This window comes from Fulmarus glacialis, unplaced genomic scaffold, assembly GCF_000690835.1.
Source record: "Fulmarus glacialis isolate BGI_N327 unplaced genomic scaffold, ASM69083v1 scaffold17049, whole genome shotgun sequence".
Taxonomy (NCBI): domain Eukaryota; kingdom Metazoa; phylum Chordata; class Aves; order Procellariiformes; family Procellariidae; genus Fulmarus; species Fulmarus glacialis.
The window spans coordinates 24941-46657 of NW_009235539.1; the positions used below are offsets into that span (position 1 = coordinate 24941).

Consider the following 21717-nt stretch of genomic DNA (forward strand, 5'->3'; position numbering starts at 1 on the left):
GACTGGGTTAGTTTTATCACTGGAAAACTTTGTCACTCCATCCCACAAATGCTGTTGCTGGCACAAATGAACGGGTGGCCCAGAAGCAGGAGTGAGGAAGGGATCCTTTTTCTTTGGTGGAGACATCAGTGTCTGCCAGTGCAGTGCTTGCCGAGTTCCTTTCCCTGTTGTCCAACAGAAGAAATACTACATTTATGTATTCTATGCTCGCTTCCTATGTTAAAAGTAGTATTTCTATTTCAGTGCTTTCACTAGCTATTGAGAACCATGTCTGACAACGGAGAACTGGAAGACAAGCCACCAGCTCCTCCTGTCCGGATGAGCAGTACTATCTTCAGTTCAGGAGGCAAAGACCAGTCGTCTGCCAACCACAGCTTGAAACCCCTGCCCTCTGTACCAGAAGAGAGAAAACCTAGGAATAAAATCATCTCCATATTCTCTAGCACTGAAAAAGGTAAGATGCCTCTATTTTCCAAGGTTACTACTTTTATTCCTTTACTCTTCTTGTAAGTTTTGGTAGTATTTTATACATTTGAGTCCAGCCTGTCCAAGTGTAGGGGATTGGAGGAAATGTTGAAAGTAGGGTATGTGTGTTCAATGAGCTGAGATGTTCTTTCTGTTTGCACTGAGATGTTTGAAGATGAAATGCTAGGTAAGAAAAATTAAATAGCTCACTGAGGAAAACCACCACATATTGCTTCTCGTGTTTGCTGCCCAGTTTAAAGTAATGCATTTCCAAACAACCCTAATAATATGTTTGTGATTCCTGGGTATCATATTTCTTACCATTTTGCTACGCTAAATGCAGATTTCTAGTTTAAACTGAGCATCCAGCTGTTTTGGAAGGTACTTCATGTTAATGACCATTTATGTGGTACCTTCAGGAGAAAAAAGGGTAGTAAAGAAATAGTGGGAAGGGTGCAGCGAGCATGAAGGAGAATTGAGAAAAATTAAGTCCTTCTGTCTGTGTAACTACACTGTTAGGATTAATTACTAGAGGGGGAAAAATCTGGATTGCTGTAAACAAGGCTTATTTCTGAGAAAAAAATTGCTGTAATGAAACTAGAAACAATGAAATGTATTTGTGCTTTGTTTCTGTCCTCTTTTCTGTATGATGAATGTATGTACAGCACTGGAGCCCTGATCCTGGTTCTCCAGGATGTCTGTATCCATGTACAACAAAATAGTGCATAGATAGAAATATCTTCTAACATCTGGTATGGTAAAACTGCGCAGGGACTTATAAGCCTGACCTGAAACTGCTATGCATTTTATTAATCTCTACCAGTTAGCATTTTTGTGATTAATATTAAGATGCACAAGGGGAATACCTTGCTGCTCTTAATGTCTTCTAGTTCTGCTCTTGGCTTCCTGCGCCTCATTGCTGATGTGCTGGGCAGGACTGGTTCAGTCATGCCGACACACGTTTGACTGTTTCAAGAGATTTTGCTCCTCCAGTTATTTATTCGCTTGGCTAAGTATTTTCCCCAGGGCTGATATTTACTCTTGCTCAGCTGTGTGAGCAGTCCCTCTGCAGCCATGCCTCACCCTGGAGACAAACGCTAGAGGCAGGCTTCCCTGTATTCGGAAGATCTGGCTTTCCATGATCTGGCAGAGTTTTTGCTCTGAACGGTGGGCGTGTTTTCCTTTTCGGAGGATGGAAAGATTTGGCTGGTGTAGCTTTTGGAAGCAGAACAGTTATTTCACAAGGTCATTTATTGTGAAATAACTGTCCATGGCTGGATTGTAGCAATAGCAGTGGTGGTCTTTTCTTCTGGCATGGGTAAGAGCCTTAAAGAGGTAATGAGAACGTGAGAAGCTACTACAGGTTCGTGGCAGCACCCCAAGAGAGAGACTCCAGGCCTCTGAGGTTGGTGAAGGTAGTGAATCTGGATGCTGTCAGCTAGGTGTAGTGCCACGGGTCTGGAGCAGGTTCTAGCTTAGCCCTTCAATACTGCAGAAATTGATGTTTTACCATTATATCGTTGGTCATGTGAGGAAATGCCTAGAAATTGTCATGGTGAGTGCTGCAAGAAAATCTGGTGGAAGGATGAAATCTGTTCATCTTCAGACTAGGAGAATGGTTTAGGAGCTGGGATGGCACTTGTCATTATGCTGTTGCATTTATCGTTCATGAGAGCATTTGTGGCTGTTTTTTACAGACAGGGATATGATGAAGTATATCGTAAACCCCACATGAAGGAAGATTTTCCTTGCTCTGAATTAGTAATACTGTGTAAGACTTGCTTGTGTTATGAAATGAGTTATGAATGCAAGTGGGTGCAGCGCAGCTGGAGAGCTTTGTGTTTTATAGCGCCTTTACTTCTTCTTGGACGTTTCCTCTTTCCATCTTGACGGTTGGTTTGTTCATTGCTGAAATGGCTGGGGAGGTGGTTGAAGACTTGTCTAAAGATGTATTGGCTCCTCTGAAATTCTTTTGGAGTCCCATTACTTAAGCTTATTCAGGCCACTCTGTAAATTCTGACGTGTACCAAATTTATGGAAATGAATCTGCATACTTCTTTAGCATGTGTCTGTATACTTACTGATATTTAGTGATGCAAACTAAAAATGGAAGAAATAATTTCTGCTGAGAAAAGTATATTTTAGAGAAAATGGTGTCAGTTTATCTTTTCTAGATGTCAAAAAGTATTTGAAGTAATGTCCTGAAAAAAAGCAGGTTTTACTGCATGGCAAGATAATGTGGTTAGGAAAAATGGTAATTGAATTATCTAGCTCAAAGAAACTATTTGAAAGTTGTCTTTTTTTTAATTTGGAAAAAACTTGTCGATTGGTTGACCTGCAGCAAGGATAATGTAAACATCCAAAGAAATGTTTTTGGCCCTCAAGACTGCAAAACTGGCTGTCAAATGTAAGCAGGATATAAATGGACACAGTGACTTTCTGGCAGTAAAACAATAGTCAGATGTTAGTTGTTTTATTCATTAGCATGGCTGAGGCGCACCCTCACCAGAAATGCCCATTTAAATATATATATTTTTTTTTAATTCTGCTGCTGGGAAGGTTTACAGAAATATTAACTTCCTGCTTGGATTTTAAAAGTTTATTGGGACTATATGCAAAATAATCTGTCAACCTGGGGTAGAAGTTTTTTCATGGGAAAAATTTCCCCAGCCAGTGCCAAAGTTAATAAATTACTACAAAAATGGTAAATTCTCCTTTTCAGAAAATGAAGGGCTGCCTTACCAGGAGATGTACAAGGCTGCTGTGAATAGACTTGTTACTGGATAATGTTGTTTGGCTTTGTTCTGCAGATCTGTGTTGGATTTTGCAAGGTCCCTCCTGGCCAGCTTCATCATATCTGTGACCACAGCTCTGCCCCCCTCCCCGGCTCCTCTCTTGGGAGGTTTCTCTAGCTTAGGAGATGGCGCTGGGGAGGTGTTGTGCTTTGGGGGACTCACTGCAGATGGTGAGGTTTAGCAAAGGCAGAGTTTCTGCCCCAAGTCTGAGCTAGTTCTGCACTGAAATAATGGCAAGAGTTTGAAGGGATTATTTAATGACCTAGTCATGGAGTATTTTTTCCCCTCATTCCATTGTTTAGGATAAATGAAGTGATAGTAATCTTTTTACTAGAGTACTTAATTGCCATGAATTTCCTTGGCTAGACTTCTGAAGTCAAATGAACCTGCATGTGTTTTTGGAAAGCTTTAAAATAGTCCCCTAAAACAAGAAATGTTTGTCTTTGAGCAGAACTTATTAAAGGAGGTGCTGTGGGGCATCGCCCAGGACCTGGGATCATGCATGTGACGTACTCAAGGCCGCTGGCTCAGGGCAGATTTCAGTGTGGTTTCGGCTGCGGTTCATAACTCAAAGCATACCAGCTGGAGTCATCCACCTACTACGACCAGGCTGTTGAGAAACATCTGTGTTTCTTGCTTTGTGTATGGAGGTTGGCTGGAACACAGCGAAGGCTCGCACGCTGGTGGGGAGCGAGGGATGCTCGAGGCTGGGTTGCGATGCAGGAGGGTATGTGAAGTACCTTGGGTGATGTCTTGCTGAGTGCCTATGGCTTCATTTGGGGAAGAGAAGAGCCCAGCTATTTGAGGCACCTTCTTAATCAGACAGAGCAATTCTCCAATTCTCTGAATCCTTCTGAAGGATCTGCGTCTTCCCCCTCCCGGGAAGGGGGGGGCTGTATGCTGCTGTCTCTGCAGGGCCAAGGGACCACATCTTAGATTCACTCACGGTTTGAAACAAGCGTTGCCCTTTCTTAAAGGGATTCCCATTTAAATACAGAACTGTGTTGCAAACAATCAGAGGTTGAAAAGCAGCGTGGCCTCACAGTGGCCTTGTTCGCAGAGCCTCGAATACATCCTGCCAACACATGACTCACGGGACTTGCCTCTTGACTGAAGCTCGCTGCTTGCGTTTGTTTGAAGTGCTGCTCTGATCTGCTGTTCCTGTGGGCAGAGGAGTGATTTTCAGTCTCCTTGCCTAGCTAACTAATATGATGTGTGTATTTTTGGAAGGAGTGGGTTTATTTGCTGGAGGGTTGGAGCATCAGCTTCTGTTCCCTAGATGTCAAGTGCTCCCAAGCAGGAACCTTCCTGAAGAATATAACTTTTCCACACACCCCCTGTCGCCCCCCGCCTTGCTTTCACATAAACAACTGCAAGAGATTGGGAAGAAACAGTACTTTCCTTAAAAGTTTTCCCATAAGCAAGTTTCTCCTGGTCCTGCAACTGAATGATGTTAATGAGAACATTTGACAGTATGTTTGCTTTTTGGCTCTGACCTGTGCAGCCATATTAAAGATATCCTGTTTATAATAGCTGTGTCTTTCCACTGCATTGTTCAGCTGGAGGCAGCCCACATGGCTTTTCGTTTGTAAGTATTGTCCTCGGCTCCCCGTCCTTCCTCTCCCGCCAGTGTGAGGGGATTTCAGACGGATTCTCTGGCTCTAAGCAGCGTGATCTATGCTTGCCCTGTGTTTAGTAACTTCTTACCATATAGTAACAAAGAGGGTGCTGTTTTAGCTGCTCTTTTCCCATACTGAAACTACATGACTTTTATTTTTAAGGTGAATTTAAAAACAAAGCAAAAAAACTTTTTTTTTTTTTTTTTTTTACATACAAACATAAAGTGGTAATCAAGTCAGGTTGCAAAATGGTGTGCTGCTTTCCTTTGTGGTTATGAGCACTATGGCATTCTTGCTGGCTTCATGCACACTGTAATAAATGCAGCTGATTCAGCTATACGCTCTGTGAGCCCACAGGCGTTCCCAGGATTACACATGCAGTTTTCTTGGTGTCAGGTTAGACACGCTCTACAGCTCACTGCCTTTCAGCAGAGGACCGTGAGATGAGGCCTTGAGCATCACATTTCTACCTGGAGAGCAAACAGCAAGTACGCTCCTCTGCTCTAGCAGGGAAAGAAAGGAGGGCTCGGGCTTCTTTGCAAGAACAAGAAAACAGGTTCCTGAAACTTTCCAAATTAACTCCAAACCTTTTCTGAGTAAAGGGAACAGAATGATGTATTTTATATTTAGAGTTAACTACAAATTGTCTTCCATTTTTATTTATTTTCTCTTTGTCAGAAAAAATAAAAAACCAAAAACCCCAAGCCCCAGGCATTATAAAACGTCTTATAAATTTAATTGGATCTAGGTTGGATTGTGCACATGGCCCTTCTCATTATCTGTTCCTGCTTCTGGTACTTATTATGCTTGGGTGTTTTTCCTCCCCCCCCCTTTTAATTTAAATTAGGTAATTGCTCTGAGGCTATAAACTCTTATCTTCATCACAGGAAGTCCTAGTTTGCATTAATTACCTTGAATTGAAGCAGTGAGGCAACTGAGTTTTAACTGTCTTTAGGGTGAACTTGAGGCTGAACTGAAGTTGTCTTCGGTGTTGTTCTTAATCCATATTAAAATGTCCTTTTTCGCATTGTAAACATTTCATATGTTTAGATTTCATATGCTCAACAGAGCTCCTTGCACTCTGGTGCTCTCAATCACTTATTTGCTTGCTACCATAGTATTGATTTATATTATTTGAATGGAACAAGTTGTTGATTCTTAAGTGAAGTCTATACCAACTTGAAAATATCAAATCACTGTGCTGCATATGTGAACACCTCCATCCAGTAAACAGAATAATGGTTACATTCATCCTAACTGTTTATTGATTGATTATATTAAATGGACACAATAGGACTTTAAAATCTTTGCTCAGTAGGTCTTTGAATGTCTTTTTCAGGAAGCAAGAAGAAGGAAAAGGAAAGGCCAGAAATCTCCCCACCGTCAGATTTTGAGCATACCATCCATGTTGGCTTTGATGCGGTTACTGGAGAGTTCACTGTAAGTATACCTGCCTTGGAGTTGCTCAGAAAACAGCCGTGGGTCAGTGCTGTAGTGAAGCTCTTGCAATGTTTTAGAATAAAGTGCTAGTTAGTCTTCATTTTTATCAAAGAAATAATTTTACTGTGTATTTGTACAGCATTCAGAGTAATGAGACTGTGACGTGTTAGTACTTCTGCAGTGTAAATGTCAGATCTGATGCTTTGTGTCACCTGGGAGAGCGTTCCCTGAGAAACCCTCTTCAGTTTACTTTCATTAGTGGGTAACACTGGTTCTGTTGAGTGCTTCTGTATTCCCATTCCTCACATCTGGCTTAATACACCTGAAAGAGACGGTGTCATCTTGGCACAGTGATTTGTGTGGTGTCACCAATGGACGTACGGCTCCCCATTAAAACCCCATCCTACTTGTTCATGTGTTTAAGGCTGTGCGTGTTATGCTTTTTATAGAGGTAAGAAATTTGTCCTGCTTTTAAAAAATCTTCAAAATACTAGAAGAATGCTTAAAGTAGCCTATTTTTTCAGGGAATGCCAGAGCAATGGGCTCGGTTGCTTCAGACCTCAAATATCACGAAGCTAGAACAGAAGAAAAACCCCCAGGCGGTACTAGATGTGCTGAAATTCTACGACTCCAAAGACACAGCAAAACAGAAGTATCTGAGTTTTTCTGCTCCAGGTAAGATCCAAGTGTGTGCAAGACATATTGAAGAGGAGTTGGGTATTTGGAACACAGTCTTCCTCTCTTTCAGAATAATAAATCAGATTAAAATGCTGAAAGAACAAGCTACTTTTCAATGAGGAACAAATATTTGAAGATGGATTTAAAACTTACTGGAAACTGGCGTTGTCCAGTTAATTTCCTGTTTTAAGTGGAGAGGGGAAGAAATGGAACTGCATAATTCAAAATAGCAGCCAAAATTAACTTTAACAGGCTGTGTTTATGAAGCTGGGGCTCTGAGACTGTGATTAATTGGTTTTGTGCTGGAGACCTTGCTCCTCCTGTCTGTGGCTGAAACAGCTATCTGTGAACTTGATGTCACTATGTGGTGACATCAAAGATGCAAAATAAGTTGTGGCTCCTAGATCGGGGGGCTGGGAGGGGCTGAAAAAATGACTGTCCTACAAACAGATGCAGTTTTACCTAGTTTTCTTCCAAATTATTTCTGAAAATAGCTTAGTAATAAGGCTTTATAATTTTCTCATCCTTGATTCAAGATACCACTAAGGGAAGAGAAATACCCATTTGATCCTGATTTCACATCTCAGTAAGACAGAACACATAAGTGTGACGAGCAGTGCTCAATTTGGAAAACTGTGTGTGGGTACTCAAGTGAGGTGAAGAGCAAGTTGGAAAATGAGTGGGTTTGCCTACCCTTAGGGGAGGATTTTAGAAACTTACAGCTTCCTTCTGCATGGTCTTGCAGTGCAGTATTGGTTTCTCTCATTTGTGACCATGAAAGTTGGTTTCTGAGAGATGAAAAAAAATCTCCAAAGTGATCTGTGTTCTTTCCTCTGTAAAGTTCACTTCTTATTTTTCTGATGATTTTATGTATTCTGCTATTTGTCCTATTTAGAAAAAGATGGTTTCCCTTCAGGAACACCAACGGTGAGTGTGTTTACTATTCTTTGTATCTTCTTAGGCGCATACAAGTTCAGGTCTTCTGTATTTGCTATATACTGAATCTTGCAGTATGAAACAAAATGAGAATTTTTTTGTGGAATAAAAACATAAATTGGGGTGTCAACAGAGCATATTTCACTGGAGCAATGGTATTTGAGTCTCGTAATAAAATGTAATAGGGCACTTAAACCACTCTACCTATCCTTTTCTTTTGACATCAGGAAGAATTCTTTTATCTTCATGTGGAGGGGGAAAAAAAAAAGCAAGTCTCTTAATACTGTGGGGGAGACAATTTTGTTTATTTTATTTTTTTTTTAACTTTGGTAAAAATGTAGACCAATGCCAAAGGTTCAGAACCATCAACAGCTGTGGCAGATGATGATGAAGATGATGAAGAAGCTCCTCCTCCTGTTATTGCTCCACGGCCAGATCACACAAAATCGGTGAGTAGCTGTGAAATTTACAGTGCATACCTGCATTTCTCAGTATTGCAGAACTACTTCTACTTCTGTTTTCTAGCAAAGTGTTATATTTGTGAAATTAGCTGTTTTAAGTTTTTAGGGAAAAGTTCTGTTTTTTATTTGAGTTTGCTAAGAAAATGCCTAATTTCTGGATATCAGGTGGATCAGAAATCCTGAAGTTAATGCTGATTTGTTTGTCAGCTTGTGTTGAAGGTATCCAGTTACGCTTATCCTTCAACCCAACATGTGAGGAGGAGCCTTTTTAGTCCTAAAAAACTATAGCTAGTTTCTGAAACTTTGCACAGTACAGTGGTACAAGTGTAGTGTATTTGATTTTCTTTATTTTATTTGATTGCAGTGTGATAGCCTTACCAAATATACTACCTAAACCCAAAACAATTCAAATTTAATATTTGAAAGCTTATTTCACTCACAAAGTCATCAGCATTACATGAAAAGTTAAATGCTTAAGAAGTTGTTCATTAAGTTTTAGTGTAGTTGTCCTGAACTACATACCTTGTTAATAATGTCCTAGGGATCCCACTTACTCCAGCTCATTCTTTTGACTGTGGTAGGTGTATATTTTGCCACTCTGTTGCCCACTTATTCTCGCTCCAGGAGTGCGAATGTGAATTGTGTTTATTTGTCAAGTGATACTGCTTTATAATTGCCCACTCTGGATATGCAGATGTATAAAATGTGACAGGTCTACAGTTTGATATTTCTAGAGTAGCTGCATATGTCTGTGAACAGCTCAGGAGGAAATTAAATAAAGCTCAGAAAATCCCCTAAATTGGGGGCAACTGGGAAATTTGTGAGAGTCTCATGCTTCTTTTCATGGCGAAGCATGAATCTTTCTCCTTTAGATCTTAGTAGTAGTTGATCTCGCTATTAAGTAGTGATTTCTGTTCTGTTAACTAGCATGGGTTATAAAGAATAAGCAGGTAGAAAACCCACAAAACGTCTGTCTGTGGAAGTTAGAGTTAATCTCCTAGCATCCACTCTGTTCAGGAGGTGCCCGGGTCTTTCTTTCAGAGGTCAGTAAGGTTGCCAGTGTCTTGACTTACTGGACTTTAATGTTTCTCAGGTCTAATTTCTCCCTCCAACCTGTTATGTAAAATGGTGCTTAGGGATCTTTGAAGAACTGTGATTGTTTTCAACTGAAGGTCAATGATTGCAAAGAAAATGCTCAGATAAATGGTCTCTCTTAACAGATTTATACACGGTCCGTAATTGACCCCATCCCTGCACCAGCCAGTGACACTTCTGTTGACAGTGCTACGAAATCAGGTGATAAGCAGAAAAAGAAGACCAAAATGTCGGATGAAGAGATCATGGAAAAACTACGTAGGTGTTTTTTATTTCACATAAACAAAGGCTTTAGGACTGGGGGAGGAATATTAAGCTTTTGCCCTCATCCTTATTTTTGTGTAAGGGTTGTGTGAGTACTGTGCCTGATTGGTTTTGTGTCAGAAATAGCCAAGAGCGCTGCATTCAGAAGTTTTGCCGAGTTATATGCTTCAGATCCCTATTGGGTAAAAAAAAATGCAGAACAGTTTTTTTTGGATTGAAGTTCAGTCATGATAATGTGATCTGCGTGTATAATGCAACCATAATAACACAAAACAGTTTCTGCTGTTGCTTGTTCCATAATCACCTTGAAGATAATTTTTCACCATATTAGTATTCCTGTGCTTAAGTCGAGAACTGACTAGCTTCTGGACTAGGCTAAGATAATGGATTTGTCATAACCTGGGTTTTGCTACACAGAATACTATCATTAAATTGAGATATTAGGGGAAATAGCATGATCTGTCTCGTTAAGAGTATGACCTAGCATAATGATAGTCTGAAGTTGGGCCCTTTGTGACTGGAACTGAATCAGGAAGCTTTGGCTGTTCATGATCAGCCTTTACTACTTGAGCTGACCCAGTCTTGGAGGTATCTTGTCCAGGCCAACCCTACTAAAGGAAGACAGTGGGATTGACTTTTTTTGGTTTTTTTTTTTTTTTTTTTTTTTTAGGCACTATTGTGAGCATAGGAGATCCCAAGAAAAAATACACCAGATATGAAAAAATCGGGCAGGGGTAAGTGTTCACCCCAACTTCTATTCCCAGTGAGCCAGTGTTAAAAGCGGTGTACCGTTCTCTATCTGGTGCTGTCACATAGCCACCACTTACTGAAGCAGGCAGAAATACTGGCTATATTAAGCAGTGATAAACAGACGGTGAAGGCTTTACACAGTGGTGGAAATTTTGAATTGTGTCTTTTAATGCAAAAGCATATCTCTGTAACTTCTCTCTGGGTGTATCTAGTCCTCTCTTCTCCCAGTAAGATGCGTTCATCCGTTTTGTAATATGACTGCTGAATAGCATGAGGGCATGTCAGAAGGCTTTCTGTGTGCTAAGCTAACAATACTGCCTTGACTAAGTTATTCTTCTAGTGGTCCTCTGAATCCTTCTGAGAAAAAAGGCTACACAAGTTCTAGCTTTTCCAGCTTTGATTATATATATATGTCTAACTCCTACTGTATACTTTCCAAATAGGTCTGTGTGCGTTTGTGGGCGGGCTTCCCCTGGGGGAAAATGAAAAGTAATACCTACTACAGAAAGGGCTGCCCAGCTTATCTGATCATAGGAAGCAGCACAAGCTCTGGGGGCTTAGACATCCTGAATGCAGGAGGCATAGCTAGTGTCAGAAGAGAGCGTATTTGCAATTAGTTTGTTTTGTGTGAACTGACTGGCATTTCTATGATACCACTTACTTTTAATAGCCTTCTTTTTGATAAAGCTTTTGCAATATCGAAAGCTGACACAGTTTTGTGGTTGTGATTTGTCTGTTCGCCTGCATGTTTGTTACGCAGAGAGATGCAACTGGCTGTAACGTTTTTCTTTTTCTTCACAGGGCTTCAGGTACAGTTTTCACAGCTATTGATGTGGCAACGGGGCAGGAGGTAAGATTTCTGTGCTCATTGCAATGCAAATACTTTTTCTGTATAAATGTTCTTCTGTAGGTGGCCAAAATGATTTGACCAGATTTCTTTCTGTGGCTCCCATCTCTGCTATCACCTCTCAGAAGAATGTTTGTCATAGTCACTTGTAACAGTGTGTGCCTTGCTCTGTAGTAATCAGATGATGAAAGCTAAAAATAGAAAGCTAAAAATTTTCAGTGAAAAGCAGAGGGAGTGAGGTGTTCCAGAAGTTTATCCTTCAAGAACTGTGGACAATAGTGTCTTGCATTTTCAGAAATAGAACTTTGTTTAGTCTTTGCACACCTTTCTCCTGTCTCAGTAGAGGTGATGGATGTGCCTATCTGGATGGAAACAGCTTGTCCCATATGGTTCTTTGTTGTAGTTAGAATGCCTTCTCCACATCCTACTCTTTGCTTTTACTTCTTGGTGTCTCTAAACCCACCTGGTGAAGTTGATGACATCAGGAGTACTCTGCATGCTTGTCATCCAGTGGTCATCTCTGGTTCCTGGGACTAAAATTTTAGGAATTATTTGCCTGTCTTTAAATTCAGATTTCCTTAATTTTCCTTTAAATGTCTGCAAGTAGCCATTCCTTAGGTGACTGATAAGTAATTGCCCTTTCAAAGTAACTACATTTAGCAGTACTGTAGTGGAGCACCACATCTCGATAAAATGCAAGTCTTTCAATCATCTCAATATATTGTCTCTTAATTTGCTTTCTACATACTGCAGTACTTCAGTCCTCTTACATGAAGTAAATTTTGTAGTCCAGTTCCTTTCTTAGACCTCCTCTGCGTCTTGTCAGGCAGGTGGGCTAACAGTTGATTGCTTGCAGTCTTCATGGATTAAACGGATGCAGATTACTCTGGCTTCCTCAGTGCTTAATATCTGAGGATAGAATTGGGTCTGTTCAGCGGTCAGAAGAGAAGGCCAAAGGAGGATTTTATTGCTGTTTTCAACGCTGTAATGGGAAGGTATAGAGAATATGGAGCTAGGCTCTTCTTAGAGCTACACAATGACAGGACAAGAGGTAACAGACAAAAATTGCCAAAAAGGAAATTCTGGTTAGATATTAGAAATTTTTTGCAGGATGATCAAACATGGGACAAGAGCCCGGAGAGGTTGTGGAATATCTGCTCACTGAGATCTCCATTCAAAACTCAGTCGCACAAGACCCTCAGCAACCTGCTCCATATTGGTTATACTTTAAGCAAGGGATTGGACCGGATGACCTCCAGAGGTCCCCTCCAATCTTAGTTATTTTATGATTTTGTGCCACAAGTTCTCTTCTTTTAATGCCCTTGGCAATATGATAACGATCGTTTCTACAAATTTATATTGGTTCTTGTGTTTGGTTTTGCACTCATGGGTATGTTGTCTTGTAAAACCCCAAACTACCTCCTCAAAGTGTTGTAGCTGACATAACTGGGACAATTCTTCTCCGTTTTGAAGTCTGGAATACTTCTCCTGGTTAACTTATTTTCTGGACAAGATAGGTCTTTATCTTCCTTTCTCTCTCTGGGATAGTTCATTGGCTTAGTTGCTTTGAGAGGAATTCCTTCTGCCTCCCAGCATTCCTTATACCCAAACACTAATTCAGTCAGAATATAGGAAAACAAACTGCCTTGCCTTGCATTGGAAGGCTTATACTGTCTCTCTTAGTTGCTACATGATTCTGTTCTGCTTTAGGCCTGTTGATATGAAATTGGGTGAGTATCTTTTTATCTCCTGAATGTTTCCTTTGCTGTCTGTTCTGGCCTTTGTTATTGTTTGTGTATCTTTTCATCTGCAAGAGGATGATGTTGGCTATGGGTGCAAACTGTATGCTCATCAAGTTGCATTCTTTTAAGTTGTATGCTAACAAATAAGTAACTTGCCAGCTGCAAGCTCTGCTAAACTCCTTTAATCCTGTTACAGAATTTCTTCTAACTTTTCACAGTATTAAGAGTGACTGAAAGGTTTTCCTACTCAGGTTTGAGTGGTTGCTGTTTTATTTTGTCTTATTCAGGTTGCTATTAAACAGATAAACCTGCAGAAACAGCCCAAGAAGGAGTTGATTATTAATGAGATCTTGGTAATGAAGGAGCTAAAGAACCCCAACATAGTCAACTTCCTGGACAGGTAAATGCAGACAGCTGGCAGATTCCTTCATCCCCAAGGGTTTCAGAAGATTATAACTTGATATACTTACACAGGTCTGCACTTCGTGTACCTAAGGGTCTTATAAGCAAATGAGACTGTATTTGGACTGTCATCTGAAAAAAAAAGTCATCTGTTATAGGGAATGGTCTTGATTCAGTAAGAAGGCTTCTTCTGTCATGAATGCAGTGCTACATGTAGTTGGGGATCACTGGTGGACAAGAGCACAGCTGGAGCAATGTAGGGTGTTATCCTGCCCGTTTAGGTAGTAAGAAGCACGCAGCTTTTATTGTCAGCATTTACATTTCAGGCTACCTTCCAGAGATTAACTTTCTTTACTGTTTGTCTTGAAGTGCTTATGAATCATTTAAATGACCAGCTCTTATCAGTCATTTTTCAGTTTTCGATCTCTTGATGGCAAACGGGCATGCTTTTCATTTTCTGTTCGCAGTTACCTCGTAGGAGATGAATTGTTTGTGGTGATGGAGTATCTAGCTGGAGGCTCACTAACAGATGTGGTCACAGAAACGTGTATGGATGAAGCACAAATTGCTGCTGTTTGCAGAGAGGTGAGTATTATAGTTGATGGGTAGAGGAATGAAGGTGCACTTTATTCCCCTAGGTTTTATGGTACACTTAGGTTAGGACTAATTGCAACAATTGCCGTTGGAGCCATTGAGTCAAGAAGAATGAATGATACTGAGAGCAGAAATCAATATTAAAATTACAGAAAATAACAAAATTAGTTTAACTCAGTAAATTGGGTGTTTGCAAGTTGTAACATAGAAGAGCTATGGCAGTTTTTGAGCTCGGTGTTCGGGAATGTTAGGCGATGGAGCAAATAAAGATTTTGGTTTTGGTACCTGGATTGCCTAGTCCTGCTGACAATGTTAACAGAAAGATATTAGTAATGTGGACTGAAGTTCAAGGAAGAGCAATGAAGGAGTTTAGCAGCTGGAAAGAATGTCTTTTTTAACTTGGACTAAGGAAGAATATTCAAAGGCACTAAAAAGAAAACTGAGTATTCATATATAGGTAACGTAGAAAGTAGAGATGTGAACGTATTTAAAAAAATGAAAAAGAAAAAAGCCTGAAAGCTTCGGTGTGTTTTCCAGAAGGAAGAAGGGGAAGTCTGTTTGCTTAGAGTGTGAAAGTGGATCTGATGAAACAGGAATACTTTAAGAAACATGTACTAAAATAAAGATGCAGACTATTCCTTTCTCATTTTAGTAGTTCTCATAGTGTGTGAAATCTATAGTTCTGTGACAGTTAAGCTTTCTTTATGGATTTCTCAGAACTGTTTTTGAAGATTGTAGTTGGAATAATTCTAAGATTGCAGTAAGATTTCAAATGGAAGAGCTAAAAATAGCTGATGTCACAGTGGTTTCTGCCCTGAGTCAGAGTGCTGGCATCCAGCTCAAGCTTGATTTATTATGGGAGAAGGAGAAGTAATTGTATTATCTGCTGTGCAGGAGAAACTTAGGCTTTTAAAAACCCCATTTGACTACATCAACATGACATCTGCTTTTGAGTCACCGAAAGGGAAGGGATGGAAAGCAAACCGGTACATTAACGTGTATGGACATGTAACAGTTTCCTGAGAAATTGGAGCTGGAAGCAGAGAACCAAAAGTAACTATTTACTGTAACAGTAATTAACTTTTCTGAGGAAAAAGTCTAATATTGAACTATTGTACTTCATTAAAACTCTGCTGCCCAGTGTGTTAGATATACTTCATTCTGCAAATCAGTGCCACTTTGCTAAAGCAAACAAAGACGCAAAAAACTCACTGGGGACTACATCCATGCCAAGTTGCAAATGGTAAATGTTCTGCTTATATTACAAGAGAAAAATCCTACAATTTTTTTTTTGCCTTTTATTCTCAAACAGCAAAAGTAAATTTCATTATGTTTTTACGCAAGAACTTAGTGTGAAAGGTTTTAATCTAAAACCTATACAAAACCAGTATTGGTGACTTTCATAATGAAGATGTTTTACAGCCTTCACTGTAGGAGAAGTTGCATGCGTGTTGAGAATGAAGTCTCACCAATTCGTCTTGGTGAGACTTCAAGCTAAAAAGCTCTCACCTAATCCTTTATGGTTCCTCTGTAGAATTTGTGGGATGTACCAAAATTAACATCTGGGATTTTTGAGAGCATCTTGGGTGATGACTGGGTGATGAGGAGTTTAATTTATGGGTTTGTTAAGATAGCAGAGAAGCTCCATAGTTAAATTATTTTTGACCTCATGAGGTCTGGAGAGTATTTTTTAGCACAAGAGCTTCCTCTGCTGGTTATTTTAAATAATACCTGTTATATTTTTGCACTGAGCACTGGCTGAGGGTGTAAGCATTGCTTTTGAATTTGTGTTCACGTACACAAATTGTGTTTCCATATGCTGAATATTTTTTTTTCTCCCATCCAGTGCTTGCAAGCGCTTGAGTTCCTACATGCCAACCAGGTCATCCACAGAGACATTAAGAGTGACAACGTGCTGTTAGGAATGGATGGATCAGTTAAATTAAGTGAGTACCAGATAATTGTTTCAATGTTCTGTTTTCCCTTTCCCAGTAAACTTTGACTCGGAGAGTGTAAATCTGTAGAAGGAGAGTTGGCAGGGAAATTTGAGGTGAATTTTTATTGACTATGAGTAATAGAAATTCATTCTGTGTTATAAAATGTGTAACTCGCAGGTAGCAGGTATTGAAATTCTGAGGGCCCTGAGACTAAGGCTGTGACCGTGTTAGACCGGAAGGATGTTGAAGCAAATCTGTTGCCACATGAATACGTTGGTAAATATGAAGTAACTGGCACCATACAGTGAAGCAAAGATGCAAATGATTGCAAGAGAAAAGTTGCAGCTAACTGCAGTGGCTTTGTTAGTCTCTCCAGGTTTTCATGACTTGCTTTTAATGTTTTGCCCTTTTCATTAGAAGGTCACTAACAAGAAAATTGTACGTATATGCAGTCTAGTCTTACGCTGCGCCTGTAGTGGGTCTCCTTTTCTTGGACTGAAAGTGTAACATGCTTTAATTAATATAATCATGAAATGACAAAAGAAACTACTTGCTTTTCAGGTAGTTGTTATGCGTGCATGGACTTGTGTACAGTAAGTCAGCTTCTGGTGTGTGTAAACGTGTGTGGCAATAAAAAAATGTGAAACCACTTGAAGAAGCTGTCAGGACTGTTGAGAGAGAGGTGCATTATCTGACTTCTTGGTATGTAGGAATGTTCAAAGCATAAAGTGACCAAAGAGTTAAGGGATGGTGTTTTTACAGTTGGGTAGGAATTTGAAATGCCTTGAAAATGTATCTCATCAATATTCCTTAGTCTGGATGGTTTGCAGCCTCATATTGGTTATGAGATGTAGTGTGAAAAAAGATTACGAGCAACCTGATTTACTTACCAGCATTGTTGGATGCACTGCTTGCTTGCATAGGAGGTTTTATTTTTTTTAAGGGTGTGATGTGTTTATGCACAAACTGTGTGGATTCAGAGGCTGAAGATAAGTGAATAGTTACAGTGGAGGATGTGGCTGAGAAGAGTTAGCTGGAGAAGGCTCAAAAATGCAAGAGCTGTCAAAGCAAAGCATAGTAGCAAAAGGATAGGGTTAGCAGCCTATGTAAAGAAGCATCGGCCGCCGGAGATTGGAGGAAGATGAGGAAGAAGGAGAGACAGGAGAAAACAGGAATCAGCTGTAAAAATGTCCTATATGAAGGGGAGGTATTGTAATCAGTGTTAAGGCTAGCTCTTCTTTGGCTGTGTGATTATAGAGCTTCTACCAGTTGTTTAGGGTGGAGGGTGGAAGAAATTGCACCTTCTTTTCAAGCTCTTCCCCTTCTGTGGGGGAGTCTGGCTTCTAGGAGACTGGTAACAGAAGTGAGAGATACCAGTCTGCCTGTCACCACGACATACCTACACACACTACTGGTTGGTGAAACTGGATTCTGCATCTTGCCTGCCTTTTCTCTCCTTGCTGGTGGCATGGTGCTGAAGGCCTCGTTGGTAGGTCAGGAGGCATACACTGCCGCTGCTTCTCTGGTGTGTTCATTGAAATAAGCTGTGCTTTGAGTTGAGTATGACACCTTGATAAAGGCCAAGAAGTGCTGGCGAGGAACTCAGTGACTTCTATAGGTTTGATTTGTTTGTTTGTTTTTTGTTTTTTTTTTTTTTTTTTAAGGAAGCGTTTTGACAATCAGGGTGGGGGTAGTTCTTTTTTAAATTGTCCTCTTGGTACAACTTAGCACTTTCATGACTGTGGCTCTTTTGTTAGCACTTGCTTGGCATAACACTTTCAAAATCGACTTGAAATTTTAAATTCTCTCTCTCTCTTTCTCTTTCTCTCTCTCTCTCAAACTTAGTGTCAATGATAAGGTAATATCTGTCTCCTGCCTTAACTGTGTTCTTATTGATGCTTTACATGCCTGGGAAGTGGGAGTGCTGCAGCTGGATAAAGTAACATGATGGAACATGCATTGCTGCTGCACCTGAAGGCTATAGGAATAGGTGACTTTTCTCGTTTTCTTGAGTGTGGTTGTTCTCTTCAGTAGTTACCTTGTGGAAAGGTTTGTTTGTCCAGGTTTCTTCTGCTGAGTGAGTGCTGAGTAGCACTTCACTTTTCTGAAGCCTTGTTTCCATGTCTCTGTCAGCTGTAGTACCTGTATTTGATGGCCAAATTGCTGTGAAATGTTGAACTCAATAGCTGCACAAATAAAATCTGTTTAACAGGGCAGAAACCGTGGTTTGTGGATTCGTTTTTTCTACTTCAGGCTGTATAACTTACCATGCACAGAACACTTGCCTTCTGTGTTCTGCTTGACTACTTTTTTTGGCTCTTACCGGTCTAGGATTCTTGAAGGAAGGACTAGGCAAAATACTGTTCTTCTACGGTAATACTTGTGTCCCTTTTCCAGAGGACAAAAAGCCTTATCTTCATTCCACGGAATTCTGCCCTGCTTAAACACCTTAAGGTTTTGTATCTATCTTGCACATTGGATTTTGTAATATGGAGAAGGTGGGGGGGGGGGGAAGGAGACACCCCCCCCAAGCCCCTCTCAAGTGTAGAGGAGTAAAATATATGTGTAGTAATAGAGAAGTCTTCTAGGAAGCCCACTTACTTGGGGTGCACCAATTTAACTTTTTAAAATTCTGTTATCCTACAGCCGACTTTGGTTTCTGTGCTCAGATCACCCCAGAGCAGAGCAAGCGCAGCACTATGGTTGGAACTCCTTACTGGATGGCTCCTGAAGTGGTCACACGGAAAGCATACGGCCCTAAAGTGGATATCTGGTCTCTGGGCATCATGGCTATTGAGATGGTGGAAGGAGAACCCCCGTACCTCAACGAAAACCCCCTGAGGGTAAGAAGCCCAGATGTGTCTAGAACTGTTTGCGGGTGTTTACCATACGAACATTTTCAGTTCGTTAATAGAACCTACATTAAAAAGAAAATGAAACGAAAAAACCAACAAGCTTCAGCAGTGCAAGAAAATTCCTCCAAAAGGAAGACAGCTGTCTTGAATTTGCAGTCAGCCCCCTCCTGAATTTTTCTGTTTAGAAGATGAGTCCCTGCTTGTAACTAAAACATTGGAGTTTGAACTCAGTCTTCTCTGTTAGTTTAGGAGAAGTAAATCCATTAGGTTATGAAAAATGCTGCTTGTGTCAGAATCTGATACTTTCTTTGCCAAGGTAAGTATCTGTTGCCAAAAGATTTTGAATGTTATTTTGCTACTAGCAAGAATAGGTCATGACTGCCTATAATTGTGGCATTTCTACAGTTTTTCATCTTATCAGGGAGAGAAGTAGGCTGCAGGGTCCTTTCTCATCTAGACTAAGGGATTGCTGCTAGGCCGGTCAGTTTGGCATCTTTTAAAGATTTGGCTTGGTTATAAAATATTCCTCATTTTACAGGCTTTATATTTGATAGCAACTAATGGCACACCAGAGCTGCAGAACCCCGAGAAACTGTCCCCAATATTCCGGGATTTCTTGAACCGATGTTTGGAGATGGATGTAGAGAAAAGAGGATCAGCCAAAGAATTGCTACAGGTGAGAGTCAGCTTCTTCTCACAGTCTGAGGTACAGAAGCCATGAGTAAGGTCAGCCTGTGATAAACGGCACTGTAGACTGGCACCCTCTTTTTTGTGGTTTCTTCTGAGTACTCTAGTGCAGAGCAGTTGGTAGGAACTACAGTCATCAAAGATTGTAATATGTACTCTGAAGTCTTTCCATCAGTAATCTGTGCCTTCATTTTGCAACTGCCAAAGCGTCCAGCAATTTGCGAACTTACTGTAATAGAGCCATTGAAGTGAACAGAATGGGACTGAGAGAAAATGTTTGAGCAGGAAACCTCTTTGTAGTGAATTATTGGAAAAGGAAACGCCTAGGCTCTTTTGGGATGAGGAGAAATGATTATCAGGCTTGAGGTGCTCTGGATCTGTCCCTTCAGGAGCTGGGCACTGACAGCATTGCATTGCTTTTCATATCTCGGAATGAAAAGGGCTGTGTAGATATATGGCTTCTACTGGCTTTTTAAACCGTGTCTTTCACTAACTTACTGTGTTTCTCTCTTCCCGGCAGCATCCCTTCTTGAAACTGGCAAAACCTCTGTCTAGCTTGACGCCACTGATCTTGGCAGCCAAAGAAGCAATGAAGAGTAACCGCTAACATTACTGCCACAGCCTTCATCCTTTTTTTTGTTTGTTCGTATTTTACAAATCTTTATAATATATGAAATTGTTACACTTCTGGGGGGAGGGAAGGGATTTTGTTGGGGGGGGAAACGTCTGCAAAAGGGAAGAAACTCTCATCCAGAAGACACCCAAAATAAATTGTGGTGACTCTAGTGATCCCTGTCTGGGGTCCGGAAGGAATTGAGGACTGAATTACTGGCCTTTTTTTGTTTGTTTGTTTTTGTTTTTTGCAGACAGCCCAGAAATGCCACTTACTGTGCCCGGGGTTTTAAAGGTTTTTAACGACTTCGCTGTAACAGCTCCCATTTGTTGTACCCTTCTGGGTACTTTCAATACTTGAATGACAGATTCAAGCTTTCAGAGAGCAGTACTAATTTTACCTGCTGATCTCTTTCACTCCCCTCTTCCTCCCCTCTACCTGTTTACTTTTAAATCACTCTAGTAAGCTCCCATATGACTAGATTCACGGCAAGTGTGACAAATGTGAAGGTACATCTTGCCCCTCGTTTCTTTTATGGATTAGCTGTTACTGTACTGTAGAATTGACAACTTGGCTACATAAGAAATTGTAACGTATTGAGACGTTTTGCTTTTTAAGATGAATATGGAGAGAGGGGGAAGAGAAGTATTCAGCTGTTTCTCATATGCCTGTGCTCTGTGGACTTTTAATCAAAGATGTGGCCTCTTTGTAGAAACTTAATGATTGGTCAAGTCTTTGGATGTCGGTTTATGGATATGTAGGTAGGGGTCAGATACTTTATTTATGATCAAATGATCAGCTATAGTCAGGGCAAGAAAAAAAATTCCAGCTGTCTTCCTGTCTGCTCTTTTTTTCCCATTAGACTTGCTGGCAGAAGCTTAAGGGATAATGTGCTTGGTGCGGTGGGTGGTTCAAAAACATGTATTGTATCTGTGCTCTGACTTGGGCTTTGGAAGTTATGCTGGTGCCTTTGACTTTTTTATTTTACATTTCCCTTCTTTGTATCAAATACATTTTTGTATATGTTGTAATTTTTTTCCCCAAGCAAATAATGCATCAACCTATGGAGTTGTCAGAATTTAAGTATTAGAGCTATTTTTTCCAATTTTGTATGTGCTCCATTTGTACTAATGAAATCGGAAGAACAAATAATCAGATCTGAGGACACTGAAGATACAGGATTTTTTAAATATGATTCAAACAGAAGATTATGAACACCTGGAAATGCCAAAGCGCTGTTCTGAGAAGACGAAGGCTGAGAGGGGAGAACAGTGCCGTCAGACGTTCATGGGGCTTATTTGACCAGCTAGTTCGAGGCTGAGGAGACGTGATGTGTCACACTGATCCTTTCTCACTAAAGACATTGGACCAGCTAGAATGGCTGAGGTCAAACGTTCAATGCAAGAAAAAGTGCCTCCCTCTGAAGGACAGTGAGCAACTTGAGCAGTTGAGTTCTTGGGGTGTTACCAGGGGCAAGTGTAGAAGAGCCTGTGTCCCGGCTTCTTCTAGCACTACAGTCTATGCATTTCAACTTCCC

At 40.5% G+C, this 21717-nt stretch overlaps 1 protein-coding gene across 5 annotated transcripts; it reads left to right on the forward strand.

The window, feature by feature from the left end:
* Positions 1–267: 267 nt before the first annotated feature.
* On the forward strand, positions 268–20174 carry PAK2 (p21 protein (Cdc42/Rac)-activated kinase 2). 5 transcript variants are annotated; one of them, XM_009586072.1, is made up of 14 exons: positions 268–454; positions 6219–6319; positions 6844–7007; positions 8203–8218; positions 8275–8382; positions 9615–9747; positions 10424–10487; positions 11305–11353; positions 13380–13492; positions 13962–14079; positions 15935–16034; positions 18672–18868; positions 19419–19556; positions 20088–20174. In XM_009586072.1, the coding sequence occupies exons 1-14, from the start codon at positions 268–270 to the stop codon at positions 20172–20174; spliced, it is 1575 nt and encodes a 524-aa protein (XP_009584367.1). The 5 variants fall into 5 exon arrangements, with proteins under 5 accessions (XP_009584367.1, XP_009584364.1, XP_009584366.1 ...); XM_009586069.1 differs by lacking the exon at positions 8203–8218 and adding an exon at positions 7893–7930 and having other exon boundaries at positions 6844–6994; XM_009586071.1 differs by lacking the exon at positions 8203–8218 and adding an exon at positions 7893–7924 and having other exon boundaries at positions 6844–6994.
* The last annotated feature ends 1543 nt before the right edge of the window (positions 20175–21717 follow it).